The sequence below is a fragment of the Macrosteles quadrilineatus genome, unplaced genomic scaffold (genome assembly GCF_028750875.1).
Source record: "Macrosteles quadrilineatus isolate MER2022 unplaced genomic scaffold, UCM_ALF_1.0 Scaffold_8__2_contigs__length_117827958, whole genome shotgun sequence".
Taxonomy (NCBI): domain Eukaryota; kingdom Metazoa; phylum Arthropoda; class Insecta; order Hemiptera; family Cicadellidae; genus Macrosteles; species Macrosteles quadrilineatus.
The window spans coordinates 101,348,367-101,366,302 of record NW_026542601.1 but is presented as its reverse complement, the minus strand read 5'-3'; the positions used below and the strand labels follow the sequence as shown (position 1 = coordinate 101,366,302).

Genomic DNA, 17,936 nt, shown 5'->3' with positions numbered 1-17,936 from the left:
TGAGAAACAACACTCAACTAATTTTCCAGCGTTCTTCTGAAAGCAGGTTGTAAATCAGCTTGTGGATTTCTTTCATAGTTAGGCCTTACATGACGTTCTCTTTCAGTAATTTCTCGTGTCAGTTGAATTCCTGGATACTCTTCCACGTTTTCCCCTACCCTGTCTAGTTACTTCACTCATTATAAAAACGGAAAAAACCAAACAAATACATTTAGTTTTGAAACATTATCTAACAACATTGACTTTCAGAATAAATGTTAACATTGCAAATAAGTAAGAAACAGCTGATTAGAATGCAGACGTTTTTCAGTCCCCTTGCTTTTCTTATGGTGGATATTTTACGTTATATCTCGTTTTATGGCAACTTTATGGGAATTCTGCTATTTTTCCCTGACTCCCTGGAGCTAAGACCATTAATTTGAGACCTCTTTCACTTTTCTGCGACTTACCAGACGTCCACAATTTTCTGGTAAAAATTTTGTCTGACAGTATTATATTATTAGCCCAGTCAATAAAGACACAAAAACGACCAACGTCGGAACAAATTAGTGACAAGCAAAACTATATACCACTGGATAGTACACATAGAGATGTACATTTTCCCAAAAGTCCCCTAAAATCCCCCCGGTGCTTTCCCCCCCACCCCCCCTCAAAGTCAGGAATTGCAAGGTTTTACTAAATCACGCTTAAGTCCAGTATGGTTTATCCGATTGTAATCATTTATAGCTCGTTATATTCCTAAATAAATTGTCTAAAATAAGTTCTTTTACACTTTTGCGTTAAATCCAATACTTTCTTCAAAATTTAATGATAAACTCTAAAAATAAGCAAATCTTTAAGCCGATATTTCAGTTTTTCTGCCGTAGTTTTTTAAATAGTTGAAAAATGAAAAACGCCTTCTCTAAAGGTTGTAGAGAATGTCTTTCTGAACATTTTCATATAAATAAGTATAGGATTGTGATATAAATATGGGCAGGGGAACGGTAAAACGAGACGTGAGTCTGGGCCTCGACGACGCAGCGCAGCCGTCGTGCCGCGCGCCGCCTTATAACCGCGAGTGAAGTTATCCACCCTGGGTAAGGTACAGTACAGAATTGAGTTTGTTATGCAAAATCAATTATCTATTAATGAGGTTTGAACTAATACTATCAGAGACTCCATTTGGCAATACAATTACAATGGGACCGGCTACGTTCCAAGCAGTGCTGCTATCTGTGGGTGTTTAGCGAACTACATTGACTCTCGTTTTAAAGCAGGACATCCCCGCACGTTATTTGCTATTCGTCAGACCAAAATTGGAAAGCCAATCACACGCCGCAATAGGGTTTGTTTGACGCTGAGGGCTGCGCCGCACTGGGGATACGCCCGCCATTTGACGTGCCGCAGCGAATGTGTTAATGTGCCAGTTTTATACTTCAATCTGGTATAATTCGTTTTCAGATCCGACTACAGTATTTAATAGGTGGTAGGGATTGTTACAAATGTTTTATATTGTGGGGTTTAGGCTTGGATCTAATGACATGTAATAGAATAATGATATTGAATGTACTGTAGAATTGTGAAAGGAACCTAACCTCAAAATATAGATATAGAATATTGTTCCAACAATCACACGTTGTATTGCGAGGTTCCAGACGGAAGGCCTAGAGACTCAGTGAGGGTGTGGGGCTACTGACACTTACCCCATTTATGACGATTTGCTAAAAAGTTTTCAACTTTAATGTGCGGTTTCAAGAAGTAATTCAGTGAAAGGCGTATGACAGTACAAGAAGTAGTGGCGTGATGTACAATTAATTTTGACAAGTCATTGTGATTGGACACTATTTAGTTTTTGGATATTCTAACTAGAAGGTTGGTTATAACAGTTTAATAACGAATAGCTTTAAAATGTAGGACCAGAATATCTAACGTCTTAGCTATGACAATCTACATTTTTTCATTTAAGGATTAATTTTTTGCAGTTTTTAGATTCACTCATTCATGTCTGGAAGGTAATTAATTTTTGTTCGACATGTATGATGCAGACGCCCTTTGTCCGTTGTGTGACAACAGCCTGGAAGGTGATATTGTACAAGTCTCAAAAGGACTTAACACTATTGTACAGAGTAGCTTAAAGCGAAAAGATGGTGTTCACGAAAAAATTGAAGGTAAACAGACCATTAAAGTTCATAAAAAGTGTAGGCAGGATTACACCAGACCTTCAAGCATTGCCGCGGCGGTTTTGTCATCGGGGGTGTCAGAACTAAGTATCCCTTCAACATCAACACGGCGAAGCGTGGGGGAAGTATTTGACTTCAAAACTAAATGTTTTATCTGTGGAGATTCGGCGTTAGTCACTTCCAAAACTCCTCTGGACCGAAGGAAAGAAATTCGAGTTGTGGCAACACTAGAAATAAGGGAGAATTTCCTTCAGAAATGTGACGAACGGAGTGATGAGTGGGGAGAAAGAGTAAGAGCTCGTTTGTTGAACGTGAGTGACCTTGTTGCACCTGAGGCTCGGTATCACAAAAAGTGCTTCACATCGTTTTCTTCTTCTGGAGAGGGCTCTGTTGGAAGGCCAGCTACTGCCGAAGATCATTTTGCCAAGCTGTGCGACTACATGGAAGAAAGTGACGAATGTCAGTTCACTATTAAGGAGCTTCAAGACTTACTGAGCAGAATCACGGGAGTAACGGATATGTATTCAGACAGATGGCTAAAAGAGCGTCTTGTAAAACATTTCGAAGATCGTATCTTAGTGTCTAGCGTGTCAGGCAAAAAAAATTTAATCTGCTTGTCTGACACAGTTAATAAAATTATAGATAGCTGGTACAGAGATCGAGAGATTGACAAGCAGGCTGAAAAATTGAGGATTGTGACAAAAGCAGCTGATATAATAAAGGAAGATATTCAAAAGATGACTTATGACACTCAGTCTTATCCAGGCGTCGATGAAATCAAAAGTGGAGATGAAAGTTTGATTCCCGAGTCATTGGCACTCTTCACAAGTAGGCTTACGAAGAAAAGAAAGTCATCAGAACAAAGTAGTATAAAAAGGAAACGTATCGTTATTAATCATGCGATCATTTCAGCTGTCAGGCCACGATCTTTTCTGTCCTCAGTCCAATTGGGGCTCAGTCTAACACTTCATAGGTTATTTGGATCCAAGCATTTAATAAACATGCTTAACTCAATGGGAATTTGTGCGTCCTATAATGAAACGTCTATTTACTTAAACTCACTAATCACTGCGGGATCGCCTGTAATAAAGGAAGAAGCCTTTATGCAACACGTTTTTGATAACGCCGATGTTAATGTGAGAACACTAGATGGCCTGAATACATTCCACGCTATGGGAGGTATTCAATGTATCGCACCAAAATCTAGCGTTGAAATACAAACAAAAGTTGATAGGATTGCCACAGGAACTTTCAATGCCGAGACTATAAGTATAAAATCATACGCAAACAAACAATCCCGCGTTGGACTGAAAAATGTTATAGTGGCTGGTTTTTCGCAGTTAACTGCTCAATTAAATGTCTGTGGCGACTTCACATTATCTGCTGTGTTCCCACTCAACACTATTTGGCTGTCGGGAGTGAAAACCCAACCCGGGTGGAATGGCTTTATGCAAATAATCCATACAAAGGAAAACGCCCAGTCAACATACATCTTGGAGCTACCTTTTATTAACATGGATGCTTCAAACATGTCCACTATATTCTCAGCATTGACATTTGCCTGTGAACAAAGTAGGAAACAAAATCAGACATGCATTGTTACCTTCGACCAGCCCCTATTTCTAAAGGCGTCAGAAATTGTCGCCGCAGCTGAAGAGAGTAGTGAGATTTCTAAAATTATTTTACGGCTCGGTGGCTTCCATCTATTAATGTCATTTATGGGGTCTGTAGGACTAATAATGGAGGAAAGTGGTCTTGAATCCTTATGGGAGACCGTATATGGATTAAACACAGTTCAAAATATGATCAGAGGCCATGCCTATGCGAGGTGTATAAGACTGTACACACTGACTGCGTCCGCAATTTTTCAAGTTATGGCAACCCTAGACGAAAACCTGAATGAGCATCTTGCAACTCTAGAAAACGTCAATACCCTTCTCATTGGCCACGAAATTAAACCTCAAGATGCACTGATTGAAAGAGATGTTGCTAATGCCTGCAATGCAATTGATTGTGCGATGAAAAAAATTGCAGCCTCTAGTCGCACTGCAAAACTATGGATAAACTTGCTTAAATGCATAGACCTTATTTTGCAGTTTATATTTGCAGAAAGATCTGGAGACTGGGACATGCATTTAAAAACCACATTACAAATGCTCCCTTTTTTTCATGCAGCCGGCCACTTGCCATACGCTAAATCAGCACATCTGTATGTCCAGAAAATGGCTGATATTGAATCACATCTAACAGAGAGGGAATTTGAATTATTTACGAAGCAAGGGTTGTTTACTGTGAGGCGAGGCAAACACTTTTGGTCTGGTACATGGACAGATATGTGCATAGAGCAAAGTTTAATGCGTCCAATGAAGTCCGTTGGTGGATTAACTCATGGGCGAGGAATAACAGACAGTACGCTCCAAAAGTGGGTACATGGAACCCCATACTGTTTGAAAGTCCAAGAAGCTGTAGAAGAGTTCATTGGGACTTCGTTGGCCTTCTCTGAACAGCATGTAGAAATCCGAGAGTCAAGAAAAAGAAGAGATGAAATGGACTTACGTAAGTTTACAGAGTGGCTCGAAGCTCACAATCCATTTACCAAGTTATCAGGAGAGCTTGTATCATTAGCATCTGGTTGCGTCTCTGAAGAAACAGTCAACTGCGATCAAGCATACGACGTAGGTGTCGCAGCTATGGAGAAAATGAAAGGAAAGAACTTTGGCGAACTTCACCTACAAAGGAAAGACAAGGTCATAACGCAGGCAAAACAAAAAAAGATAAAAATTAGGAACCAAGAAGTCACAGTTAACTCACAGCAACTATTTAACAGAATACTATGCGTATGCGACAGTCCACTGAAACTAAAAGACTATTTGAGCTTCGAGTTAGCTGCAAGACCCCCTTCAATCTTTGATGACGTCTCCATTAGAAAAACGACCAAGTCTTCATTGATGAAAATCTTCGAGTGCGGCATTGATGATCATACAGATACAACTGATGTGACCTATGTTGTTGATGGAGGATTCTTAATCCATTATGTTAAATGGCCCGAAAATTCTACCTATGGAGGAATCATAAATAATTACTGTTACTATGTAATATCCAAATACGGAGAAAATGTAACAGTTGTGTTCGACGGCTATCCAGAACATTCAACGATTAAGCATGAAGAGCAACTTAGGAGGGCTTCTAGTAAAACGTCATGTGAAATCTTATTCGAAGACACTACAAGATGTTCAACTTTAAAAGAAAACTTCCTGGGAAACAGAAAGAATAAGAAAAGATTGTTGCTGGCGGTTTCAATGGAGATGCAAAGGCGCGGAATAACTACGCACACTGCCGAAGAAGACGCCGACTATGACATTGTTGATGTGGCTTTGCGAAAGTGCATCAACAACACAAAAGTCTTTGTTGTTGGCACAGACACAGACCTACTTGTTATGCTAGTATCTCTGGCTCCCCCTGACAGTAAATTATTCTTTTGTAAACCAAAAGTTGGACACAATGACCCAATCATTTATAATGTGGAGAAACTGGTGCATAATTTAAATGAAATCCGAAGCGGCTTGTTATTTGCACACGCAATAAGTGGATGCGACACCACCTCATCTTTTTATGGTTTGGGCAAGTTAAAGGTGATTGAAAAGTTAAAGTCATCCGAAGAGACTATGAGTCAGGCCCTGGTGTTTAGTAACAGCGATGTTCCAAAGGAAGAGTTGTTAAATAACGGAGAAAAGTTTGTTCTTGGACTGTATGGAATGGATAGGTTCTCGAGCCTTAATGAAGCTCGATACTTCAAATTCAATCTGATGACGAAAAAAGCTAACTTAAGAACAAATTTTGATCTAGCCAGACTACCCCCGACAACAGAAGCTTGCCAGCAACATATACTGAGAGTGTACCTCCAAGTACAAAGATGGATGGGAAATAAGTTGGTGCCAACTGAATGGGGATGGAAACTGGAATCTGTAAAAGAAAATGGAGAAGAAAAAAAAGTTCTCAAGCCAGTAACCAGTGTGAAGCCACTTGCACCAAACGATATCCTACAAATGGTCTCGTGCTCGTGCAAACAAAATTGTGGGAACTATTGTGGATGCCGTAAGCTTGGCTTGAACTGTTCGTCAATGTGTGAGCATTGTAACGGTCTGAGTTGCCATAATACAGCAAGTATGGAGGAAGAACAAGACGAAGATGAACTATAATTAGGTAATACCTTATCATAAAAAACCTACTTAACAACAACAGCAAAGTAACAACGAAACTTACAACTAAAAAAAGATTGCCTCAACAAAACGAATGTAGATATTAAAGTCTATTACATGTATTATTCACGGGTGGGTGGGTGGTCCGTGATGCTATGAATTCTAACAACTCTTATTATATTTATGTTATTAATTAAGAGTAATTAGGAATTCATAGCTACCGGTTTTTGCCAGTCCGGGACACGGCGGGTCCATAGGTGGTGGATAATGGAAATACCTTTAAAAGGGTTAGGAGCAAGACTCCCCCGAACCAAAACTGGCACAAAGAATATACTCATTATTAATAAGTTTTACTTTAAAATTAAATAATAAACTTACAATGAATTGCCTTCATCTTATGTATTTCTTAATATCAAGAAATAATACAAGTTTAGGATTAAAGCCAACCAATCAATGTTATCTCTGACAGTATTAGTTCAAACCTCATTAATAGATAATTGATTTTGCATAACAAACTCAATTCTGTACTGTACCTTACCCAGGGTGGATAACTTCACTCGCGGTTATAAGGCGGCGCGCGGCACGACGGCTGCGCTGCGTCGTCGAGGCCCAGACTCACGTCTCGTTTTACCGTTCCCCTGCCCATATTTATATCACAATCCTATACTTATTTATATGAAAATGTTCAGAAAGACATTCTCTACAACCTTTAGAGAAGGCGTTTTTCATTTTTCAACTATTTAAAAAACTACGGCAGAAAAACTGAAATATCGGCTTAAAGATTTGCTTATTTTTAGAGTTTATCATTAAATTTTGAAGAAAGTATTGGATTTAACGCAAAAGTGTAAAAGAACTTATTTTAGACAATTTATTTAGGAATATAACGAGCTATAAATGATTACAATCGGATAAACCATACTGGACTTAAGCGTGATTTAGTAAAACCTTGCAATTCCTGACTTTGAGGGGGGGTGGGGGGGAAAGCACCGGGGGGATTTTAGGGGACTTTTGGGAAAATGTACATCTCTATGTGTACTATCCAGTGGTATATAGTTTTGCTTGTCACTAATTTGTTCCGACATAAAACCTTTATTGACTGGGCTATATACTAGTGGCCTGTAGGGGCCATAGCCCCTAATTTAGACTACAATAAAAAAAACCCTATATAAAAAAACAAATATTCTAAATATGTTTCTAAAATTATCAATTTTATGTTACTTAAAAATTAACAGTGTTTCTTGTTTCATATCTTGGTTTTCTTTCCATTGGAGTCGTATATTAGTTGCTTCTAATGTGTCAATGAAATAGCCTACAATTGTAAAATAATGATTAAATCAATAACACAACATATTACAAATGGAAACGTGCACACGGTTGGCCTGAGCTCGGAGAGCGACGAATCAGAGCTGAAATCATACAGCCAAACATTGCACATCTTTTCTAGTTTAAAATTGAAGATTTGTTTTGTAATCTTACGAATTCTGTTATAGTTTCCATTTTGAGAACCAAATGTAAAGGTTAAAATTATTATTAATTATTATGAAGGCAACTCCCCATTTGGCGGTGGTAAGTCAGAAATACAGGAACGGTTGTTGCTCGGGGACTATTCAATATAATTAGACGATTTAAACGTCAAATTGAAGGGAAAAGAATAAAGTTTTTTTCTCATTCTTTCATACAGTTCTGAATGATTTAATAAAATTTAGATTTTCATCAATCTTATATGAGCGTAAAACTGGCAAAGTCCGACGCTTAGGGCGATCGACGGGTTTATCTGATGTCTTAACTGAATATTTTTCGACACAAAGACTATATTTTATAGATAATATCATAAAGTGACAAATTTAGGTGTGTTGAACTGAAGACTTCGTCGGGCAACCGATTTTTTCGGGCCTCTGATGCAGAATTGTCGGATTTCTTCGTCTATGTCATCGATTGTTTTTAGCCGGCCAGGTGAATTTTGTTAAGGAAAATTCAATTTAGCATCATTCAATTTTTCTCAAATACAAAAATAGATTACAATTAAAATAGTTGAAGCAAGCTAATTTAATCGGTGATACAAAATACATTAAAAGCGTATATTTCTTTTTAGTTCTAATCACTGTTTAGGGTTACTTTTTTAATAAACACCATACCCTGTTTAAAATAATTTTAAACATAAAATGATTTTAAAAGGGTAGGCCTACTATGGTATTTATTATTTCACTTGTATATATATGTATGTAATAAAGGCCCTCTCATCTAAGCCGCCCCAGGCCCCCAACGATGACAGTACGCCACTGCAGCGACTGAAGATGCATTATAATTAATGCGAAACGCGTCTCGCAGGAGATAAGTAATTTTGGACACCTAAGGCTACCAAAAAGGTAAAAATAATAATGACGTAATGTTTGCCATTTGTGATCAGCTGCTTGTTTCTTTTCTTGGAAAACAAAAATGTATTTTTTATGGGTTGCAAAGAAATTGTTATCAATTGAAAATAAGTTTCTACTACATTTTAAAAAAAAAAAAGATACACGGATTAGTTCAATAAAGGATTTATGCATATTTAACACATGGGTCTACGTTTATTTACAAAACACTACATTTCAACAACACGGTTTAATTCCTATAAAACTCCTTAAGCTCTTCATACTTTGGAACAAGGATAGTCTTGTCCTTAAGGTTGACAACCCAGCCTGGCTCCAGTCCATAGAAGATCTGTCTCGGGTCTTTACGTTCGGTCAGCATTTGGTAATCAGGATCTTCCTCAATTACAGGCAATTTGTACCCATATTTCTGTGATAGAACAAGCCTCTCCCAAGACACCTGTGAAGAAAACAACTATTAAATCAGTAACAAGCAATCTATTCTATTGCAAAGTTTTAAGACATAATAGTCAATTCATCACCAGGCCTTGGAGTGACTATTTGCCACAAAAGTTTTGCTAATGCCCAGAAAATGAGTGAGTTTTAAAAAGTTGGTTTTGGACCATGTGACTAAGATTTTAGTCATCCCAGAAGCAGCTCTTACTTATAGTAATTTATCAAATTATCATGTAAAAATTGTCTTTACGGCACAAGTATAAATTTAACAGGGAGTCTGGTAGACGGAAAAAACGGAAAATTTGGGAATTAGAGTTTCAAAACGGTCTTGAAAAGTCGGGATTTAGTCTTTATTTTGATATCAAAGAAGTAGCATAAGCCATTTGAGCAGTCGGGAAATAGCGCCCGGCGACCTATATACTCGCCATTCAACCACAAAGAACTTGGTTTTTTTTTGTGAGTATAGGTTGCCATTTTTGAGCAATCAGGAAAATGGCGGGCGGCGACCTATACTCGCCATTCGACCGAAAAGGGTTAATAATACTTTATGACATCAAGACAGGGGTTGGTGTAGTATAACAAAATTATTTTGATAATTTAGTTGAACTAGAAAAATTGGTATTGGTATCAAGAATCAAAAATCGATAGATTTTGGTATGAACACATAACTAACTGTTGAAAAAACTAGTCTTGAAAAATCTGGAATTAGTCTTGAATTTTAAAATAGAAATAAACTAGACACTCTGATTTAAGGCTCTTCAAGCTTTGGGGAGTGCCTTAAAAACTTGTACTACTGTCTAAGGGCTAGTTGCACAAGTTGAGTTGCTTACACTATTTTACTTTTTTTTATTTTGCTTACAACCATGTTTAATTACATTGTAAAACTTCATGACCTATACTCTTTAGTTTTTCAGGGAATAGGCAAAGTAAGCCCCAAATATACCAAAGTACTGTTTCAGGTACAATTAGACAAATAATGTTCAGCAATACTACGTATTTAAATAGTTTATTCGCAAAATTTAAATTAAATCAAACAAGATTAAAATGCCTCTTAAATTATTATGAACAATATTCAATTAATTGCTAGTAGATAATAGATATTCTTGTAACGTATTTTTATTTAGGTGGTAGAAGATTATTACAAACTATTGAGCCCTTACTTCAAATGTAACATTTTTATCAATTTATTTTGTTTTTGTATGCTTGTGAGCTTGAAAAAAATGTGTTTTTCAACCAAATATCCAAAGAGAATTGAATTAACCTTTTCTGGGTCCGCTAGATATCCCCTGGTTGCTGCTCCAGTGTAATACAGGATTGCATCTTGAGGAGGCAACATTCTCCTTGGTATAGCTTCCCCTGAAAAAGAGCAATGTTGTGTCAATAAAACATACCGGGTAAGAATCATATCTAAATCATATTTAAACTGTCCGGAAGTCATTAGTTACTCACACAGCCGCCATTTTGTTTATTTCACATATCAATTATTTCCTAAATAATGGTTAAACGTAGGAAATTGAAACTTTGCACAAACATTTATGACAATTAGACAAAGATACAGAAAAATTTGGACAAAATTTAAAATTCATGAAACAAAATGACGGCCATGTAAATTTTTATTCCTTAAATAACTTAAACACCGTTGGTTTTACAAACATTTTACATGAATAACTTTTTTTAGGCAATTTAAGAAATCGATTGACACCTTATTTATTGATATTGGACGAATATTAACTGAGATATGGCAGCTTTAGTGATACATGACCGTTGAAGGTTAGTTGCAGTGCATGCCGAGGCATACAGCTAAAGTCTGCCCCAACAATACAACAATCACCGTCCTCTTTGCAAGTTATTTTTAAGCGATTTTAGATTATTTTAAACATTACTAAAATATTAGATAACCCCAAAACTGTATTTTTTTTTTACTTTTTACACTCACTTTTAAAGTGTACACTCAGTGTAAAAGGTTAGAGGAACTGACTACATTGAATAATCAATAACACTATAAAAGGTATAAAATTACCTGAGTACTGCTAGAATGATCCTGTTGGTCCTTACGGATTACGCGTTTCGAGGAGCTTAAGTCCTCATCATCAGATCTTGTACAAGAAACACATCTATCACTTCGAAAAGGTCGTCAAAAGTTTAAATATACAACATGGACACATGACGACCTTTTCGAAGTGATAGATGTGTTTCTTGTACAAGATCTGATGATGAGGACTTAAGCTTTTCGAAACGCGTAATCCGTAAGGACCAACAGGATCATTCTGGCAGTACTCAGGTAATTTTATACCTTTTATAGTTTGTTCTATGATCCAGAGACAAAAACAACTCAAAATATGAAACAATAACATCTTCAGTCAACAAATAAATCAGCTGTTTAGTTTGTAAACAAGTACGTTCACTTTCACCACAGCTGATATAAAAGGTTTGGGTCTTTTGTGTGCAATTTTTAAGCCATCCTAAAGGTAGATAATTGATAAAAATACAGTCCGCCACATTAGTCTGGGTGAGCGTACATGGATACAGCTAGCTTTGTGTTAGTAAAAAAATCGGGGGGAAATCGGTCTTTTACATGGATGATACAGACAGCTTTGTGTTAGTAAAAAAATCGGGAAAAATCGGTCTTGTACATGGATACAGACAGCTTTGTGTTAGTAAAAAAATCGGGGGAAATCGGATCCGTCAAAACCGGATCCAGCCCAAGATCCGGAACTGTTTGGATCCGATCGGGTGCCGGTTCTAGCTCGGATCTGGCAGATCCGGTAGTCCGATATCCGGATCCGACCATCACTACTCTTAGTAGATTAAATTGTGAAAAGTCAGTTTGAATTTTGATGTAAAGGACATTGGCATTGGCTGCTGATTTAGCGGTCATACCTTTCTGAAAGAATTTGATAGGGTTCCTGAGTGCCCATAGGCTGTGGACGTCAAAGTACGCTGTTGTTATGACTCCTCCGTTACGCTCCACAGCTGCTATCACAGGTTCTCTCGCCCATTGAACTTCAATGTTGACTTTGGCTCGGAATTTGTCTGCACCCTTTGAACAAGATAGTGTAGCTATCAACAAATATTCAGACTAAACATTTGAACGAGTTACTTATTTTTGCACTCATTTCAACTACTGTATGTAATTTAATTTAAATGCACCTGAGAAAAAAACAAATAATTGAGAGTTTTACAAACACTAATAGTTAAATTCTACTGTTACTTGTGATCATAGTGCTCACAAAAAAATTTTAAATTAAAGAATAGGCTGATAAAAAGCATATATACTGTTATATTTATTGGCCTATTGCCAATTTCTGTATAACAAAACTCTTAGCCTAATCAAAATAACGGATAAAAGAAATGCCTTAAATATCAAAAACCGCTGTGCATCATAGTGCGATTTTAACAAGGAAGAAAAATTGGAGAGACCTAATGTGGGGTGATTATAACTGCTGTGAACAATACGTGAGGATTGATTTAAGGACAATGATCTTAAATTAAAACACTTCGGTTATGGTTTGCCAAATAAAGTAAACGAAAATAACGCAGACAATGAGACTGACTGAGTGCAGACTGACTTTGTTGAATGCCGTAAACACACCACAGATAAGCATCTCTTCAATGTCTTAAAGGCAGGGCTGCACATGCGGCATTCGCCAAGCACCAAATGTATGACAACTGGCAAGATACTTATGTTGATATTTGCCAATTTCCAAACATAAGTATCCACAGTAGTGACATTTTCTTCAAAGTCTTATCAATAACATTTTTCCAAGACGTATTAGGAAACAACAAGCATTGTCATTTGGTGAGTAACAAGAAGACAAAGATCGATCCTCTTTCATTTGTATTTTGGCAAATAGCCAATCAGCTAACACGGCATGTGCACCGGCCTTTAGAGAAGGACCTCGGACCATCAGAAAAATGCAGAATCAGAGAATGACAAGTAGTAATACAACCTTTATAAAAAGTTGTCTAAATAAGTTACAGAGGGAGGTGGAATATGTCTCAATAACATTCAGAGGGAGGTGGAATTATGGTACATTGGTATTATAAGGAGGCCACCCTTATACAGTGGGCTGTGGCGATTATGTTAGGTTGGGTTTTAATAAATAGAAAGTATGACTCATCTGGTATCGTTTGATTCATAACAAAATGAGGAACGTCCTACAACCATATTTATGATAAACCCAACCTAACATAACCGCCGCAGCGCGCTGTAAAATAAGTGGCCTCCGTATAATGCCGTAGTAACAGAATTACTTGTCTAATAAGTATCAGAGAGGGTTGTACATATATAGCAACGAAATTATAACCACACACAAAATTATTGCAATATAAATTAACGGTGCCAGCAATCTGACACATACTTCCTCCCATTAGCTTGTCAACAAACTTTATGATGAGTACCGGTAAGCAATTGGAAGTAACTACTTAAGATATTTATAGGGGAAATCACAAAATTTGCAATAGCTTTTGCTTTTGAACCGTAATGTTTACAGCAATGGGGGGTTACACTATTTTGTAAATGAATTATTAGAGCCTTAAGAGACAAATTTCAATCAGAGCCTGCTTTAATTTCTGCAGGAATGGGAATTATACCATTTTGTTCAGAATTTAAAGACCTATGTCCTATAGAGTAACATAGGCCTACTAAATTTTTTCCCCTACAAATCGTTTGGCCCATTTTCAAGAAAATTAGATTTTTCTGTTTATTATATGGGTTTTTACATGGTACCAAATTTCATCAAATTTGGACTATAGGTGTTGTCTGTAGCTCTGGACACATCCACATACACACATCACTTCGAAAACCACTTTTTGGGGTTTAGGGGGGACCCAAAACGGATTTATCCACTCGAAACTTAAACTCCAAAATTATAACGAAAACAATACTTTCTCCACACCTATAAACTATGTAGGCCTATACGTGGACAAATTAAAAGCTTACCTCATCCGTCAGGTGGATGCCATACTCCATCATATCAGGAGTAATGTCATACAATCCAGTGTTGCAAATGGCCGCCAAATCAATAGGCTTTGATATGTCAAGACGATCCGTATCAATCATCATTTGGAGCATATTCAGAGAGACAGGAGGATATTGTCTCCTTAGACTGAAATAAAATCATAAATTATTTTTAAGTTAAGCTGGTACTCTAAGAACTTGTCCATTCAAAATAGAAAAGTTTTGCATCATAGGCCTACATCAGTTCAAAAGTCCAAAAAAATATTCAATTTGTTTTATTGTGACTCAGTTTCCAGAAACATTTATTGGACATACGAGCAGGCCAAAAGACAGAAATTTGATATAGCCTAGGGCCTGGTATTTTTATATCTAAATGTTATCAACCAAATATTTTTTACGCCAAACTATTCTTCAGTGATCAACACTTCTTTAAATGATTTGTTTCTGTGTCTGTTAAATGATCTTCTGTTTTTAAAAGCGGGTTTTGAATTCACTAATCAGCATTTTTTTTCACAGGGGCAAAATTATTTCCTTTTCTACCTATTTTAAATCTGGGGAACAATTAATTAGTTTAATTGACATGTTTAAAAAACCTGAAAACCACTTGTATACTTTGGTTTCATTTAGGACAGCATTCAATCAATTTTAAAAGCCTTCGAATGATTTCCGTGGTCGATTTCCTAAACAGATAATAAAATAGCATACGGTACCAATACCGGTAGCCACTTGTAGCTCTCTACAATGTATAATTTCAGTTTTGCTAAAATAACAATATAGTTGTTTAGGCTAACTACAAAAACTAAACAGCAACACAACGTTTCACACATACTTAAGTTGTGCAGTCAAAAATAGGTTCCCTAACTATCTTTTCCTCTAGTAGTCCAATTTCTGTTACCATTGGGTTCTGTCTCATATTTGCATAGACCAAGACTATCAAAGATCTCCAATATTCAATAGGGAGGAGGGGGGTTCAAAATAGATTTATATTTGCACACTTACTGATGATTTTGGTAGTACGGTTCATTTGGAAATCTCTTGTAAAATGGATTGCTGCCGGTTTCATATCCCAAGCGCATGTAATTCTGCCTCTGGCCTGAACCCTTGTTGCCAGAGCCATGTTTATCTCCTCTATGTTGACCTCTTCCTCTCTTATGAACCTAAGGCAGCATTTACTTACAAATAAATACTTACATCATAAACAGTTATGATGACTAAATCATCAAGAAAAATATCTTCATTCTGTATTAACTTAAGTTAGGCCTAACTTATTTTGTCTCTGATTATACTGGGGACTCTTAAGATTTAATTTCCCTTGTTAAAGAAATGCGCCTTGCTACATAATAAAGGGTCAAAGGCTGAGTTGGCAGCACAACAGTCTGAGAAAACCAGGCACCAATGTGGTTTCAAGATCTGGTGCCCCAAAGTGAAACGGATGATGAGCGCAGTTCATTCTTCAACTATCCTCCCTTAATGATGGCCTAAACTCTCTTCCCTTGCTTTGCATCATTACTTACCATTGATGACCATGATGACGTACTGTAATGGACAGGAAATTCCAAGTTTTAGAGGCTGAAATCTCTTTTCTAAGAAGGAAAATGCCAGTTGTATTGACTCATCATAGCCTAAGTCATAAGTTGGAATTTTAATCTGAGAAAATGTAATAATAGTTAGTGTCGAATTTGGGTGGGAGAAACTGAATAGGCCAATAATTATGTTACTTGAACCAAGGATCCAGTAGGTACCTGCCATAATATGTGAAAACTAGACCCATCTTAGGCTACTTAAGTTACCCCAAAATGAAATAAACAGAGAGATATTGACTAAAGAAGGGTGGGCTTAAAAAAATTTAGGCTCATGGTCCAAGCACGTCAACCGAAGCTAACTTAATTGTGCATCCCACTTGCCACTAACTGGGTAAGCCTATGCCTATGTCCTTGACTAAGTGCAAATTGTTCCATACTAGCCTAAGCAATTTAGTTAACTTAAAAGCCAAAAATCTAACATAAGCCTAAATTAGTTCTCTCCCACAAGTAACTTAAACGTACGGTACTCTAACTTATTACTTCAAGAAAAATCTAACATAATGTTGATGAGAAATCTAAGCAGGGTCCAAGGTTGGTTGTAGCTCAATTTGACATACCTACACTGTCAAAGAGAAGTTGGCTGACTCTGGTTTAAAACTGTCATACTACGCAATAGCCCGTAATCCTTTCACACTGACTAAGAAGGAATTCCCCATAAAAGTTAGCTTTGCCATTACTTTAAGTTAAATAAGGTGGACAGATGTTGCACGACAACACAGACTGTACGCAACCTAATTTCCCTACATGGCTCTTATGGACAGTGTGCAATCTAGTAGTTGTTATATGACGATGAGTAAGCCTTAGTCCTTTCAAAGAAGGGTTAACACTACCATTTACCACGTAGGCATAGTCCTCGCCACAATCTTCGGATCGGGGAGTCGTCAGATTTCTTCCCTCTTGGAGGGGTCCTGAAGAAGTTGCTCATTTGAGGTGTTGGTATCTGTGCTGTTCTATGTAATCTGTGGTTATATAATATGGCCTGTTTATTAAGTATTCTTTGAGTTTTTTTGTGAAGCTGTTGATTGTGGTTGTTGATTTTATATGTTCTGGTAATAAATTATAATAATATGTACCTACCTGAATTGATGGGTGTATTGCTGGTTTTTTGTAGTCGGTGTTGCTTGTGTTAATGATTGGTGCGAACCTGGCAATAACTCCAGCAATAAGTAGGTAGTGTGCACACCTTATAAAATCTATTGCTGGCCGTTTTGCGGGAAAATACGGCCGCGTACCATATTACCCATGATGTCACCAGACAGTGGACACTGTAATGGACACGACAGTATCAATATCATGTACCTGGGGGATAAGTTAGGGGGGGTAAAGTCAGCAAAAAGTCGAAAAAATCAATTGCTGGCCGTTTAGCGGAAAAATCCGGCTGCGTACCTTATTACCGATAGTGTCAACAGATAGAGGACACTTTATTGGACACGACAGTATCAATATCATCTAAGTTACCTGGGGGATAAGTTAGGGGGGGTAAAGTCAGCAATAAGTAGTGAGCGCGCTTCATAAAATCTATTGCTGGACGTTTTGCGGGCGCGCACACTACTATTGCTGGAGTTATTGCCAGGTTCACACAAGTGTGTTAATTTTGTGTTTGTTTCGGGTGTTGTAGGTGTGTATGTTTGATTGTGGGGTGAGGGATGATTTTTTGGCAAGGAGTATTGTGTCAAATATAGGCCTACAGGCCTATTGGGAGGTTATTGTTAGGATTTTGAGTTTAATGAAGAGGACTAAGTTAATACATTAATAATTACAACTAGCCTAAACAACCATATTTTAGACAAAGTAACTTAGGGCCCTAGTGCCTACAGTAACCTAACTTACTTTAAAATTCTGTAATATAACAATTTACCTTAAAATTGAACTGCAGAACCTTTGGAAGGTTACCCAGAGAAAGCCTGGGAAGAGATCTCATCATTGCTAGAGCAATTTCAGACCCCAATTTCGGAGTAGAGCCCATTTCGATTCGAGGGTTAGGGATAGGCCTAGGCTGTTTGTCACGTAACAAATAGTTACATTTACTTGTTAAATGCAAGCAATATGAAAATACAAAGTCACTAATAATCTATGGATATTATGGGGTCGACAACGAAAAAAGGCAAAGATAGAAAAAGTTATTATATAAGTTTAGGCCTCTTCTCTTGCCTCACATACACATAACAGACATAACCTCCTAAGTCCTAACTCCTAACCAAACCCACCAAAACCAGGGAGTCCACAGGGAC

At 37.2% G+C, this 17,936-nt stretch overlaps 1 protein-coding gene across 1 annotated transcript; it reads right to left on the bottom strand.

Annotated features, from left to right (window-relative positions):
• Positions 1-8,905: 8,905 nt before the first annotated feature.
• On the bottom strand, positions 8,906-17,883 carry LOC129000838 (39S ribosomal protein L15, mitochondrial). The gene is made up of 6 exons (XM_054427881.1): positions 17,564-17,883; positions 15,122-15,279; positions 14,105-14,270; positions 12,043-12,202; positions 10,424-10,518; positions 8,906-9,166 (listed from the first exon to the last, which is right to left on the bottom strand). Exons 1-6 carry the CDS (start codon positions 17,669-17,671, stop codon positions 8,960-8,962), a joined length of 894 nt encoding a protein of 297 aa, XP_054283856.1. The 5' UTR covers positions 17,672-17,883; the 3' UTR covers positions 8,906-8,959.
• Positions 17,884-17,936: the final 53 nt, after the last annotated feature.

Coding starts and splice junctions, on each gene's coding strand:
- LOC129000838 (XM_054427881.1), bottom strand. CDS start 17,671: ATGGGCTCTACTCCGAAATTGGGGTCTGAAATTGCTCTAGCAATGATG. Junction 14,271..15,121: donor CCGTACTACCAAAATCATCA/GTAAGTGTGCAA, acceptor ATTTTATTTCAG/TCTAAGGAGACAATATCCTC. Junction 12,203..14,104: donor GCATCCACCTGACGGATGAG/GTAAGCTTTTAA, acceptor TCTTGTTCAAAG/GGTGCAGACAAATTCCGAGC.